Source organism: Neoarius graeffei, chromosome 19 (genome assembly GCF_027579695.1).
Source record: "Neoarius graeffei isolate fNeoGra1 chromosome 19, fNeoGra1.pri, whole genome shotgun sequence".
Classification (NCBI taxonomy): domain Eukaryota; kingdom Metazoa; phylum Chordata; class Actinopteri; order Siluriformes; family Ariidae; genus Neoarius; species Neoarius graeffei.
This window is the reverse complement of record NC_083587.1, coordinates 38,416,899-38,432,077: the sequence shown is the minus strand read 5'-3', so window position 1 is coordinate 38,432,077 and position 15,179 is coordinate 38,416,899. Positions and strand designations below refer to the sequence as shown.

At 46.9% G+C, this 15,179-nt stretch overlaps 1 protein-coding gene across 2 annotated transcripts in view; it reads right to left on the bottom strand.

The window, feature by feature from the left end:
• Window positions 1-551: 551 nt before the first annotated feature.
• The window catches only part of LOC132867245 (polyunsaturated fatty acid lipoxygenase ALOX15B-like), a 53,924-nt gene continuing 39,296 nt past the window's right edge, over window positions 552-15,179 (bottom strand). For both annotated transcript variants that reach the window (XM_060900045.1, XM_060900044.1), the window contains exons 10-15: window positions 9,545-9,631; window positions 8,215-8,384; window positions 7,988-8,109; window positions 3,956-4,056; window positions 1,873-2,043; window positions 552-1,426 (exon numbers count right to left, since the gene is read on the bottom strand). In XM_060900045.1, the coding sequence (XP_060756028.1) occupies window positions 1,247-1,426; window positions 1,873-2,043; window positions 3,956-4,056; window positions 7,988-8,109; window positions 8,215-8,384; window positions 9,545-9,631 (831 nt within the window). In that variant the 3' untranslated portion in view covers window positions 552-1,246. The remainder of the gene's footprint in view (window positions 1,427-1,872; window positions 2,044-3,955; window positions 4,057-7,987; window positions 8,110-8,214; window positions 8,385-9,544; window positions 9,632-15,179) is intronic.

Below are 15,179 nucleotides of genomic sequence, written 5' to 3'. Positions count from 1 at the left end.
ATGACGTCATGGGGTGCTTTGGATTCGTCTTGACCCAAGGATTCCAGGGATACCAAGTTTTTGAAAATTGGACCAACGGTTCAAAAGTTACAAGCAGAAATGTACCTGCAACTTTGACCTGCTGGTGGCGCTAGAGGGTTGGGGGTCGGGACCTAAAAATTGTTGTGGGGAATGCTGAGACTGTCTAGAATGTGTGTGCCAAATTTGAGCATTTTCCTACATACGGTTCTATGGGCTGCCATAGACATCCCTAAGGAGAAAGTTGAATTGTCTATAATAATAATAATAAGAAGAAGAAGAAGAAAACCTACAAACACATTAGGGGCCTTCGCCAGCTTCGCTGCTTGGCCCCTAACTATAAGAAAACCGACAAACTCATTAGGGGCCTTCGCCAGCTTCGCTGCTTGGCCCCTAATAATAAGAAAACCTACAAACACATTAGGGGCCTTCGCCAGCTTCGCTGCTTGGCCCCTAATAATAATAATAACTATAAGAAAACCGACAAACTCATTAGGGGCCTTCGCCAGCTTCGCTGCTTGGCCCCTAAAAACCCTCCAAACTAATTTGGTTACTTGGCAACAGCTCAGTAACATGATTAGGTATAAAAAGAGCATCCCAGAGAGGCGGAGTCTCTCAGAAGTAAAGATGGGGAGGGGTTCACTGCTCTGTGAAAGACTGCATGGGCAAACAGTGCAACAATTTAAGAATAACGTTCCTCAATGTAAAACTGCAAAGAATTTGAGGCTCGCATCATAGCCCACATCGGAAAACGTCAATATGAAAAGGTTGCAAGAGAATAAGAATGTCTGTCTGGTGTGAACATATGAAAACATGGGAACATTGCCAATAAGGAAATTGATTTCCTTGGAAGACTTGTGGCATTTCATGAAAAAGGGTTTTTCTGGAAGTATGCGGGAGTATGCTGTGATGATAACAAAGATTATATAGATTGTTTCGATTTTTTTTATAGCCTAGCCCACATTGGAAAACGTCAAGATGAAAAGGATGGGTGGGAATAGGACTGTGTGGTGTGCAGGGGCAGTGGAGCAAAAAGGAGGTATGCAGCATAGCGAGGCATGGAGGTGCACTACCGGTACTTTTAAGATCTTATCTCAGTCATCAGCCATCTACACATGTATATCCAATGTATTTTTGATTTGTTTTTCAGGTTGGTTGGTTATATTTTATTTTTGTTGACATTTTTATTTATATAAAGAAAGCTCTTTCAAAAATACAGCATATTCTTTTAAAGAGCTACACTGCTGTCTACATTCTCAGGGCTTAGATAGGTGTAGGGGAGTTTCAGGCTCTTGTTGCGCTCCTTGATGCTACTTGACAACTTCTCCAGGGCCTCTGTAAATTCTTTAATATGCTTGCATGGAACCTCTTCATCAAACAGATCTTCTGGGAAATTTCCAAGAGGATACTGCAGAGAGTGATAAGAAAATAAGATGCTGATATGATGAACATGTTCAGAATTAGGCAACATGACACCAGTGAGGGTGAAGATGGCAAATAATGCCACCACAGGTGTAAGTCATCCATATGTCATCGTCTGTGATATTTAGGCTATAACTGGGACGCATGCACACGCATGTGTGCTTGCATGTGTGTGTGTATGTGTGTGTGTATTTCTGTTTGTGTATTTGTGTTCCATTGATTAAACCTCTATCACATGCCATCATGACTCAAAGCAGGAAGTTATGGCATCCAAAAAAATTGGGGAAAATATAGTATGTATGACTTTGAACTGAACAAATGTTACATCGTTCAACATTGCTTATCCCACCTTTAATGCTGTATTTTCCCCCAAATCTGTTAAATATAAAGGCGGTCTTTAAACATGACTGTCAATGGGCAGCGCGTACTCACATGATCTGTTGACTTTGTGCTTAGCAATTTCAGAACAGCCATTCCATTGACCGTTGTGCTGACATTGGGCAGTGTCTCCATGATGGTTTCCTCAGTGGTCTGGCCTTTCTCTTTGGGTGGGGGCTTTCGGAGTGCAGTGGGAAAGTTGGGCATCCAGCCACCGTAGTCAAACTGGGGAAATATGACAAAAGAGTATCTTTCTATCTATAAATGGAAGGAACGTCTGTCTGTGTGTTTGTTCCAAGCAACTTTCGAACCATTTGCATGTGTCTTGCTAATGGCACGAGTGAGTACAGTGCCAAGTTTGGTGTTTTTTGGACAACAAATACAGTTATCGTCACAGTTTTTTCTGACCGATTAGGCACAACGTTTGGCTATTTTTGCAAAACTCTATACACAAATCACAAAACCTTTCACCCAATTAGCAAAACATCATAAATTACTTGCAAAAGCACTTTTTGCACTCTGTGCAAAAACACTTTTTGCTGTTCGCACTCTTTTCAAAATGGTATTTTTGTACACAACAGTACACACAACCCATAACATTATTAAGCACACAAAGCACCAACTGCACACTGACAGTAAAAATGGAAAACACATTTGGCTTTTGCTTACTCTGTGTGCAGTGCATGTCAGTTTTCAGTATCTTATAACTTTGTAATACATGTAGCTTAGTATTTTTTTACAGTTTTCGTAGAGATTTTGATATTTGATCTCAACCTTTTCTACACTTTTTCACTTCATGGTCCTTGTCCCTTTCTACCTTATTTCTTCACCTCTTCCACTTCTCTAATTCTTATACCTCTTTCACTCTCCTTCCAATATTGTCCAAAATTGTAATCCAGACAAATCCTTACCTGTCTTTTTTTGCAGTACTAAAGGTCTGAATGTTGAATGAAGTAATTATCAAAAAGTGCTTTGGCATGTGTCAGTGTAGGAAGGTAATTCTCAGAATAGTCTGAGTAGAAGAGACAGAAGTGTATGTTTTTTGTAAGTGTGCTATAAAATTGCAAAATGAGTCTTATGCAGTGAGTTGTGTTTATGGTTTTGCAATAAGTGTGTTGTGTTTTACAGTTTAACAAAAGTTGAGTTACAAAATTTCAAACTGAGTGTAAAGAGCTGATTGGGCTTTTAGTTTGGCAAACTTTGCTAATAGATTGGCTACAAGTGTTAATAGTTTCAGAAATCATACCAAAAGAATCACTGTTAGTGTTTAAGCATTCAGAAAAAAAATGTAAAAGAAGCACTTCTGCCGCTCTATCTGCTGCAGCCACTCCCCCTCTCACATACATTCTCCCAGTGCAGTGCATCAGTGTGCCAGCCATCGACGACTCCTGTGCTCAGTAGCTCATCATGTGTCAAACACACCTCTTACCATTCAAAGGAATTACCATCTCACCTCAACATTGTAGCCTATAGTTTGAATTTCACAGATCTTGCAACAACATGCCAACACACGTGAATAAAAAATACATTATGTTAAAAATAACTTGCAGCACAAACACGGCTGTTGCCTGTGAGGTAACCTGGTACTGTAATAGACCAGCTCCTCGTACTACACTTTGTTTCGTACAGAGGGTCTGGACATTCAAGTATTGAGAAACGATTGCTTGCTGGAGGTGTTTATGTTTAAAAAGATTGGATCAGCCTTTGACTGATAGCCTGCCTTAACTGATAGCATTCCTGCTCTGCATTTACAACTCCTCCCTCTGTTCGCTGAATGGTCAAGTTAAAATGCCTCCTGAGACAATGAGCTCAATGGTATCAAATCCAGATTAGCACTGTAGGGAGATGATAGTCAAGCGGAAGTGTGTAGGAAGGCATGGCCGGCTACCTATGAGGCATTAAATAATGCATGAAATAATTTTGCAATAGAACAACACGGGTATGCAGTGGGTCTTCAAACAGCACAGCACATTTGTCACCTGCAACCCAAACATGCGATTTCAACTCGCACTAACTTCATTGAGACCGTCTTTGTAGCCTACCTTCAATAAACAAGTGGCGGTATGGTTTTCTTTTTTTAGCATTCTTTCAAAACATGGGACAAATTGATTGACTCACAGATAGTTTTAAATATTACCTGTCCATTGTTGACAGCAGCATGTTGGGCAGATACTGTGAAGATCACCATGGTAATGAACTTGATGAGGTCATGCACTGTCTGAAAAGACTTAGGCATTCCTGAGAAATAAAGACATGCATATGAAACAAGTTCCTGTAAGATAAAGATGTGTTAATGCATGTAAAACATCAGGCCACAGTACTTACAGTACTTTGTAAGCGGTCATTTCATTTATTTTATTTAAGTTTAGCTTTGACTACAATTCATCATGAAGCTGTTTCTTCCCATGTTGCAATTGTCAGGATCCTCTGTTGATTGTTTTTGTATTTCGTGTTTTTCTCCGGGGCGGCACGGTGGTGTAGTGTTTAGCGCTGTCGCCTCACAGCAAGAAGGTCCGGGTTCGAGCCCCGTGGCTGGTGAGGGCCTTTCTGTGCGGAGTTTGCATGTTCTCCCTGTGTCCGCGTGGGTTTCCTCCGGGTGCTCCGGTTTCCCCCACAGTCCAAAGACATGCAGGTTAGGTTAACTGGTGACTCTAAATTGACCGTAGGTGTGAATGGTTGTCTGTGTTTATGTGTCAGCCCTGTGATGACCTGGCGACTTGTCCAGGGTGTACCCTGCCTTTCGCCCGTAGTCAGCTGGGATAGGCTCCAGCTTGCCTGCGACCCTGTAGAAGGATAAAGCGGCTAGAGATAATGAGATGATATGTGTTTTTCTCCTTGTCTTGTAGTTTAGTGCTTTTGTTTTGCCCTGTCTGTTTGTCTTATCTGTCACTTCCTGTTTTGATTGAGTCATTTCCTGTGTCTGCCATGTGCTCTTTGTTTATACCAGTCATGTGCTTATCCACTGTGCCCATGTCTCTGCCCCTCACCTGTGCCTTGTTTGATCATTAACTTGTTTCATCCTCACCTGTGTCTTGTTAACCTTGTTAGTCTTGTTAATTCGTATGTATTTAAACCCAGTCTTGTGTGCTGCTCATTGCAGGATTATTTTGTCAGTCTTGTCTATGTGGCTTGGCTTGTTTGAGTCAGAGCCTTGTGCCTATGGTTTGTCTTTGCTGCTGTTTGGCTAGTCCTTGTTTCTAGTTTAATCTATTTCAAATGTAATTCCTGGATTGTCTGAGAAGTCTCCAGTGGTTTTGCATTACAACTAAGTTTGCTCCTTGCTCTGAGTCTGAGCATGGGTTCAACCCTGTCCTCGTGGCCACGGCCGTGACAGAATAATCCTGCCAAGAACATGGACCCAGCAGATCTTGGATGCCTTCTTCAAGAGGTAGAGGAAGTGAGGGCAACTTTCATAGCTCTGTTATCCGTAGTCAGTGGCACCTCTGACATTGAGCATAAGCTTGCTGCTGTTTGTTTAATGGAGAACGCTGTTATTGTAGATGCAAGACTAGGCTCACTGGGTTTCCAGAGATGGAGTCATTAGCCATTCAGACCGCTGTCCTTAAGAAGAGTTTTCAGAACCTCCAGGACTCTAATGACAATGGGGAGGTTAATTCAACACCGCTTCACGTGGAGTCCAGCCCAGTGCCCACTCCCGGTTCTCAACATTCTGTAGCTGTTGGAGGCTTCATGCTCACTTCTGCTTCTTCTGCTCCTTCCATGCTAGCCCTGCCCAATCCTGGACAATCCCGGTCTAGGAAAGTCCTTCAAATTGACAATGACTGGATTACTAATGAGGGGTGGTATACTGACTGTGGTGAGTGGGACACCGAGGGCAAGGAGTGGACAACTGAGGAGGAGCAGGAGTCTGAATCTTCTGACCTTGAGACAGACTGTTCCATCTCTGACACCTCCTTACCAAGGGCTGCATTTTGGGGAACTCGATTAGTCATCAGGCGCCTCCCCAAACAGCAAAGCTCGAGCACCTGGCGTGCCTCACAGTTCCAGCACCCCTGCCTTCCGACCAGCTTTTTCAACAGCTCTCCTACCCTTGTGTAATCCGCGTGGTGCCACACCAAAATCCCAAGTCATGTCTGTTTCTGAGGTTTTGCCAGTCAGAGATGCACCTTGTCAGCTTGCACAAGCTCCAGCTGCCCCAGTCAGAGTTAAGGCCTTGGGAGGATGTCTAGGACCTTCATCAACCCAGTTGGTCCTCCGACAGCAGAATGAAGTCGGGCCAGATCCCTCACATCCTGTCCAGGCCATGATCAGTTCAAGTGTGGTTAAAACTGCAGAGGAGCCTCCCGACGCCCAGCCGGTGCTTGAGCCCGCTTCCCTGCAAACAGCCCCTTTCAGCCTCTCTATCTGTCCCTGAATTCTGTAAATCTCCCCCTGTTCCCTTATCTGCCAATGAGGGTGTGCCCAGATGTGCTTCACTCCCTGTGTCTGTTTCCATCCCTGTTTCTAAACCTGCTCTTGTGTCCAATTCTGTGTCTTGCCCTGTTTTTCCTCCAAGTGGTCTTTCAATGTCTGCTCTGGATCCTGTGCTTCCTTCAGAATCCTGGTCTAAGGATTTGTGTATGTCTGAGTCCACCCCTGTGTGTCTGTCTGTTTCTAACCCTCTCCCTCAGTCCAAAGCAGTTGAGGGTGTCTTTGTCCCCGAGATTGAGCCTGTCGTGTCCAATCCCACCCCAGTCCCTGGGGAAGACTTTGTTCCCACGTCAGCCACAACCTCTGTCAATGTCCCCACTTGCGTTCCTGTCACTGTCAACATCACTGTCCCCATTACTGTTTCATTCACTATTCCTATCTGTATCCCTATCCTTGTTCCTATCTCTGTGCCTTTTACTGTTCCTATCGCTGTGCCTGCCTCTGTCCCCATTTCTGTCAGCATCTCAGTGCCTGTCCCAGTCCCTGTATCTGTCAATGTGCCCGTCTCTGTACCTGTTACTGTTCCAGTCACTGTGCCGGTTACTGTATCTGTTCCTGTCCCTGTTAATGTTCCTATTCCTAAGCCATTTGTAGTCCCATCCCAGTCTGTCCCGTTCTGTCTCAGCGTGTTCCATTTAAGTCTGCATTTGAGTCTCCTGTCTCGCCAGAGTCTCGTCTCGCCAGAGTCCCCACTTCGTGACTCTGTCAAGCCTGACTTCCCTGCCTTGCTTAAACCTCCCGTCATGCCGGGGTCTCCAATGCCTGCCCAGCCAGAGCCTGCTGCCCAGCCAGAGCCTGCATCTGCTTTGCGTTGCATTGTCTGCACTGCCAGAGAAGGCTTACCTGCCCATTGAACTTTTCTCCTGAGCTCCTGTCAGCTTTGTCCCTTCTTCCTGATCCCCCTCCACCCGCCCAGGTTGGACTTTTGGTGGGGGTCTTGTGGATGCCAGGAGGCGTGCATTGGAGAGGGGGTACTGTCAGGATCCTCTGATTTGTTTTTGTATTTTTCGTATTTTTCTCCTTGTCTTGTAGTTTAGTGCTTTTGTTTTGCCCTGTCTGTTTGTCTTATCGGTCACTTCCTGTTTTGATTGTCATTTCCTGTGTCTGCCATGTGCTCTTTTTGTTTATACCAGTCATGTGCTTATCCACTGTGTCCATGTCTCTGCCCCTCACCTGTGCCTTGTTTGATCATTACCTTGTGTCTTGTTAACCTTGTTAGTCTTGTTAATTTCGTATGTATTTAAACCCAGTCTTGTGTGCTGCTCCTTTCAGGATTATTTCGTCAGTTAAGTTTGTGTCTTGTCTTGTTCTAGTCAGATCCTTGTGCCTATGTTTTGTCTCTGCTGCTGTTCGGCTAGTCCTTGTTTCTAGTTTAATCTATTTCAAATGTAATTCCTGGATTGTTTGAGAAGTCTCCAGTGGTTCTGCATTAAAACTAAGTTTGCTCCTTACTGAGTCTGCGCTTGGGTTCAACCCTGTCCTCGTGGCCATGGCCGTGACAGAAATTGCGTAAATCTTTTTAGACCATTCTTTTAAAATCACAGTGCCACGTGATAAATATACAAGACAGCCAACCGCTAATTTGCATGCTAACGCCAGTGTGTAAATAAATACATACAGACAGACTGACTAATTGGCAGACAGAACCAGTGTTTTTGACATTACATGTATTACTGTTCTGTTGCCATTTTTAAGTCATTTCTTATAGGCCTTTAAAGGACACTATTTCTGTGTATACCTGTGTTGCTTCTTTCTAGGAAACCCTTGGTGAAAATCTCACTGATCCAGTTCTGCAGTTCTGTGTCCTTCTGCATGTCCTCATCAGATTTGTAGTAATGTTGCACGACTCCTCCAACATACCTGCAAATGGCCACATGTCTTAATGCAGTGTATAAAATGTGAAATAAAGTGAATAAAATCTCTGTGTATTACAGTAAGCAGCAGTGTTCTGACTGGTAAATATACTTGTTGATGATGTTCCACAGTTGCATCCCATCGTCTCTGTAGTGGTAGTTGGGGACGTTCTCCAGGCCTCTCTCAGAGATGTTTTCAGGCAGACAGAGGGAGCTGTAGGTCAGGGCTTTTGTTGCCCGCTTCAGTAAACTAACCAAGGCATCACCACCAATGCCTGAATACTAAGATTAAACAAATTACAAATTTTTGGACATGGTGCTAGTTGCCATTTCAAAAGTCACTGAATTACTTCTCCAGTCACTGTGTCTAAATTTATTAGGGATTATAGGGGAGAGTAACTCTTGATACTTCTGTCTGCTTGCTTTGTACATCTGGTATAAGTTATTGTTAGCTTTACAGGTAATAAGGGAAATACTCCAAATACAAATTACAATATGAAGAATTTCAAAGAAATCAGATTTTCACAGAGCTATCAAAATCTGATTCCTTTGAAATTCTTCATAAAAATGCACAATAGTAACAACAAGTGGTTTCATTTTGTGCCTTTCAAGATATCCAAGGTTTGACTGAGTTGGAGGGAGGGGTTTAGAGACCAAAGGCCTTGGTTAAAAGGTATGCTTTTAGGTGTGTTATGCACAGGCCCAAAAAAGGGCGATAACAGATGTAGAGGGGTAGCTTGCTCCACAGAGGGCACCAACATGGAAGCTCTCTCCTAATCTGGTGTGAGGGATGGTCAAATGGTCCTAATTGGAGGACCACAGGGGACTGTAGGTGTGAGGAGATTAGAAAGTTATTGAGATTGTGTAAATGATTTGTAGAGGAGCAGGACTTTGTAAGAAAGGTATACATAATTATCTTTCAGAGCCTCATTCTCAGACAGGAATACTTTGCAGTTTTTATGTAGGAATACAGTACTTTTGACGTGGAAACGGCATTATATTGCTGTGATGCCTGCTCAGTAGCAGACTCAGCTTGGCCTCTTAAGGAAGCACCCCCACTTTCCACTTCAGAAAGCAAATCAAGACTTATGCTGTTTCCATACACATAAGTATGCTTGGGTGTAAATAGCATTCTATGCTACAGACACCCGGGTGCTTGTCTCTGCTATTCTATGCTATGTACACCTGGGTATAAATAGCATAGTATTACTGTATGTGCATTACTCTCAAAAAAGAATAATTGCAGTTCAAGATAATGAATGATAGTATTTAGAAATATAAATCAATATCAAACATCATTGCCATTGTATGTATGAGTTATACCTCTGCTATCTCCCTGCATGGAAACACACTGTATGTCATTCCTATTCAATAATTTAAGGAAATTATAAATCCTACTGATTCTGTAATAATTGCAGAAACACTTTTATATGGGTCTATACCACTGTAATGGCTCCATTGTTGGAAATCAGCCGGTTTCGTGCCAAGATGTTGATCTGGAGTGTGTAGCGAGTGTGGGGAATGAGGAGCTAAAAAAACAGAAAAACAAACAAATATGTATAAAAAACATAACACATTTTGATACTAATGCCACTAGCAGGCAATCAAAGTCTCAAAAGAAATCATAAGAGGTGAATATTTTAGGCTGCGAATCAAACATGTTTGTCTTAGACACAAATCTGTTTTGGCACTAGGCCATGATGAACATTAGCTTGCATTGACATAAAAGGCCTTATTTTCTTTGCTGAAATGTAGGCCTAGTTCTCATTTTTGGCATTTCAACATTTCTGTTGAGATGGGAAGATATTGCAAGAAAAAAAATGTGACCACATTTTTCATTTGACCAAAGACTAGCAAATCCAAATGCACGTTACTCAATTTGTATAAGCTGTAAGAAGACATACTATAGAGCTCAGGAAGTGGTCGGGTGTTCTGTTTGTTTGGACACCATACTGTGAGGCCGGCTTACACCCTTGCCATTGAGAGTACAGAGAAAACGGTGGTTTGTTATTGGCCTCATTTTCATAACACAGAGCAAATTAACATCGGAAAATGGGGAAGTGGTCACAAGCCCTTTCCCCTCTACACTGTTGATGGCAAGAAATGGTGTTTGTGGCTACTTTCAGTACTTCACATCGTGTGTCACATCACAGCATCACATCACAAAATGGCGGCGATTTTAGGTCGCTGTTAGGGTTTTGCTGGGATTCGAACCTGGTTCGTTGGTGTGATGATCCAGCAAACCCCCACTAGGCCACCAGGGGAATGACTCAAATGCAGAGGCGTGAGGCGGAAGTAGAAAAAGTAACAAAAGGTTTATTTATACTATGTACACTATATACAATCCAGGGCAAAAAAAAAAAAAAAAAACAAAGAGTATAATTCAAAAAGAAAAAGGCAAAAATGCAAAAGCTCAGAAGATCCACAAAACACAGTACAAAGGAAACTGGAGATAAACATAACAGCACAAAGACTCCGTGACAAGAGGACTGAACTCAGGGGTATAAATACACAAACTAATTAAGGACACAGGTGAAGATAATTAGGACTAACAGGCAATTAACAAAAACACAAAACACAGGAACAGTGGCGGCCTCTAGAGGCCAAAATAAACAAGACACAAAAAGGAAATAACAGCGGCCTCTAGAGGCCAAAACAGTCCAAGTCCTAACAGGACCCCCCCCTCTAGGAGCGTCTCCTGACGTTCCCAGGGCGATCCGGATGGGCCGAATGGAAGTCCCGACACAGTTCTTTATCTAGGACATCCCGAGCAGGAACCCAGCAGCGCTCCTCAGGACCATAGCCCTCCCAGTCCACCAGATATTGCAACCCGCTGCGGACCCGGCGGGAGTCAAGCAGGCGATGCACAGTGAACACAGTCTGCCCCTGGAAGATGTGGGGGGGGTGGGGGGTTCCTAGGAGCAGGGGCATACGTAGACGTCAGTACAGGCCGCAACAGGGAAACATGGAAAGTGGGGTTGATCCTCAGAGTCCGGGGCAACTGGAGCCGGTAGGAGACAGGGTTCACCCTGCGCACCACCTTGAAGGGGCCAATGTAGCGAGGAGCAAGCTTGCGGTTCTCCACCCGCAGCGGAAGGTCCTTAGTGGACAGCCAAACCCGCTGCCCAGGGCGGAAAGTGTGTGCAGGTCTTCTGTGGCGGTTGGCCTGAGTCTGGTTGGTTCTGGAGGTCTGTATGAGGGTCTTCCTGACCTTGCTCCAGGTCTTGCGACACCGTCTCACATATTGGTTGACCGAGGGCACCCCCGCGTCCTCCTCCTGGTCCGGGAACAGAGGTGGCTGGAACCCGAATTGGCACTGGAATGGCGACAGCTTGGTGGCCGATGACTGCAGGGTGTTGTGGGCGTACTCTGCCCATGGCAGCCAGGTGCTCCATGATGTCGGGTTATCCATAGCCAGGCCTCGCAGGGTGGTTTCCAGGTCCTGGTTGAGCCTCTCCGTCTGACCATTGGACTGTGGGTGAAACCCAGAGGAGAGGCTGGCAGTGGCTCCGATGACCTTGCAGAACCCGTGCCACACTCGGGAGGAGAACTGGGGCCCTCGGTCTGAGACGATGTCCTGTGGAAGACCAAAGACTCGGAAGACATGATTAAATATAAGTTTTGCTGTTTCAAGAGCAGAGGGGAGTTTGCACAGAGGTATGAAGCGGCAGGCCTTGGAGAATCTGTCAACAATGACCAAAATGACCATGTTACCTTGTGACTCAGGGAGACCCGTGATGAAGTCGACTGCCACGTGGGACCAGGGACGCCGGGGAATGGTCAGAGGATGCAGGAGACCCTGGGGACGCTGTCGTGGGTTCTTGGTTCTGGTGCAAACCTCACAGGACAGGACAAATGACCTTACTTCCTGCTCCATGTTAGGCCACCAGAAGCGTCTTTTCAGGAAGTCCAGGGTCCTCCGAGCTCCCGGGTGGGCGGTGAGAGGGGAAGAGTGACCCCACTGGAGAACCTTGGCCCGGGCTTGATGTGGGACGTACAAGAGGCCCGGTGGCCCCGTCCCAGGACCGGGGTCCTGGCGTTGGGCTCGTCGAACAGCCTCCTCAATACCCCAGCGGACAGGGGCCACAATCCGGGACACCGGGATAATAGGCCCGACTTCATTCTCCCTGTTAGTGGCAGAGAACAGCCTGGACAGTGCGTCAGGTTTGGTGTTCTTGGAGCCGGGACGGTACGAGAGAGTGAAGTCAAACCGACTGAAAAACAGGGCCCACCTAGCCTGTCGAGGGTTCAGTCTCTTGGCTTGCTGGAGGTACTCCAGGTTCTTGTGGTCAGTCCAAACCAGGAATGGATGTTGCGCTCCCTCCAGCCAGTGCCTCCACTCCTCAAGGGCCAGTTTGACCGCTAACAGTTCTCGATCCCCCACATCGTACCGGGACTCCGCAGGACTCAGGCGGTGGGAGAAGTAAGCGCAGGGGTGCAGCTTTCCTTCCGAACGTTGAGAGAGTACCGCGTCGACACCACTGTCCGAGGCGTCCACCTCCACGATGAATGGTTGGGAGGTGTCCGGGAGGACCAGAATGGGTGCCGTGCAGAAGCGGGCCTTGAGGTCTTTGAACGCCTTTTCTGCCTGAGGAGACCAGCCATAAGATCCACCTGTCCCTTTGGTGAGGTCTGACATGGGTGCTGCCACAGAACTGAAGTTCCTGATGAACTTGCGGTAGAAGTTAGCGAATCCTAAGAACCGCTGAACCTCCTTAACGGACTTGGGAGTAGGCCAGTCCCGGACGGCCAGGGTCTTGGCAGGGTCCATTTGGAGTTGGCCTGTCCGTACAATAAATCCCAGAAAGGAGACCTCGGGAACATGAAATTCGCATTTCTGGGCCTTGGCGAACAGATTGTTCTGTAGCAGCCTCTGGAGAACCTGGCGGACATGGTGGCGGTGCTCCTGCATGGTCTTGGAAAAGATAAGGATGTCATCGAGGTAGACAAAGACGTACAGGTTAATCATGTCCCTTAAGACGTCGTTGATTAGGGCCTGAAAAACAGCTGGTGCGTTGGTGAGTCCGAAGGGCATCACCTGGTATTCGTAGTGCCCAGACGGGGTGTTAAAGGCAGTCTTCCACTCGTCTCCCTGTCGGATACGGATGAGGTGGTATGCGTTCCGTAGGTCCAACTTGGTGAAGACGGTGGCGCCTTGGAGCAGGTCGAAAGCAGTGGACATCAGCGGAAGGGGATATCGGTTGCGCACAGTGATCTTGTTCAGGCCCCTGTAGTCAATACATGGCCGAAGCCCCCCATCCTTCTTGCCGACAAAGAAGAAGCCGGCACCAGCAGGTGAGGTGGAGGGTCGAATGAACCCAGAGACCAGGGCGTCTTTGAGGTATTCCTCCATAGCCTTGCGTTCTGGCTGAGAGAGGGAAAACAGTCTGCCACGAGGAGGGGTAGTCCCAGGGAGCAAGTCGATGGCACAGTCGTAGGCCCGGTGCGGAGGAAGAACGGCGGCCCTGCTCTTGCTGAATACTTCCTTGAGATCCCAGTACTCTGTGGGAACTTGAGATAACTCTGTGAGATCAGGGGGCTCGGCAGGAGACACAGGAGAGCTAGAGAGCAGACAAGAGGCATGGCATGCAGGGCCCCATTCCACAACCTGGCTTGTTACCCAGTCTATGCGAGGGTTGTGGCGAGTAAGCCAAGGAAGGCCTAGAATAACTGGGAACTCAGGTGAAGGAATCAGGTGCAGGGATATTTCTTCCTTGTGACCTTGAGACTGGAGGAAGACTGGAGAAGTAACTTGAGTGACTCTTCCATCACCTAACGCTTGGCCATCGAGGGCAGACACAGACAGAGGGACTTCAAGAGGTGCAGTAGGTATATTGATGCTTTGGGCGAAGTGAATATCCATAAAGTTCCCAGCCGCCCCTGAGTCTATCAAAGCTTGACAAGAGTGGACAGACTCACCCCAGGAGATGGAGACCGGGATGTAGATTCCTTGACCAGGGAGTCCGGGAGAGAGGGTAGGCCCCGTCACAACCCTCCCTCGGCTGGACGGGGCGGTCCTTTTCCCAAGAGTTCGGGACATGATGCTCGGAAGTGACCAGGCTTGCCACAGTAGATGCAGCACTTGTCCCTCCTTCTGCGCTCCCTCTCAGATGCGGAGAGGCGAGTACGACCCACTTGCATGGGTTCTGGACAGTCACTGAAGGAGGTAGATGGTCTCCAGGTAGAGGTAGGGAGGCTGGGGGGGCTCAAGGCTTGGTGGCATTCTCTCATCCTGTTGTACAGACGAATAGCATGTGAGATGAGGGTTTCGAGGTCACTTGGGCATCCAATAGAGGCCAGACCGTCCTTGATGGGGTCAGACAGACCATGGTGGAAGGCTGACACCAGGGCAGTCTCGTTCCATCCACTTACTGCTGCGAGTGTTCGGAACGAGATGGCGTAATCTGCGACGCTTCCTCCTTGCCGGATGGACATGAGCTTTCGGGCTGCGTCGGTACTGATGTCTGCCTGATCGAAGACCCGAAGCATCTCTTCAGAAAACAGCTGGAAATCAAAGCACTCAGGTCCCTGTCTTTGCCAGATAGCAGTAGCCCAGGCTCGCGCCTTACCAGCTAATAAGGTGATCACAAAGGCAATCTTGCGGCGATCCGTAGTGTAGGTGGTAGGCTGAAGCTCAAAGGTGAGTTGACACTGGGTAAGGAACTCTCGGCACTCACTGTGCTTGCCGTCATACCTCTGTGGTGCAGGAAGGCTGGGTTCGCGAGGTGAAGAAGGCAGTGAGGCACTGGAGCAGGATCAGGAGCAGGAGATGCAGGCAGAGATGTCAGCTGTGCCAGGGTTTTCCCAATTTGCTGAAGCAGTTCCTCGTGGTGAGCAAGGGCCTCACGTTGGCTGGTGAGCGTACGTCCATGAGCGTCCATGGTCGCTCCGAAGCGTGTCAAAGCTGCCATAATTCCCTGAAGGTTGGCCGGGTAGACAGTTGAAGCAGCCTCTGCTGAGTCGGTCATGACGGAGTCTTTCTGTTAGGGTTTTGCTGGGATTCGAACCTGGTTCGTTGGTGTGATGATCCAGCAAACCCCCACTAGGCCACCAGGGGAATGACTCAAATGCAGAGGC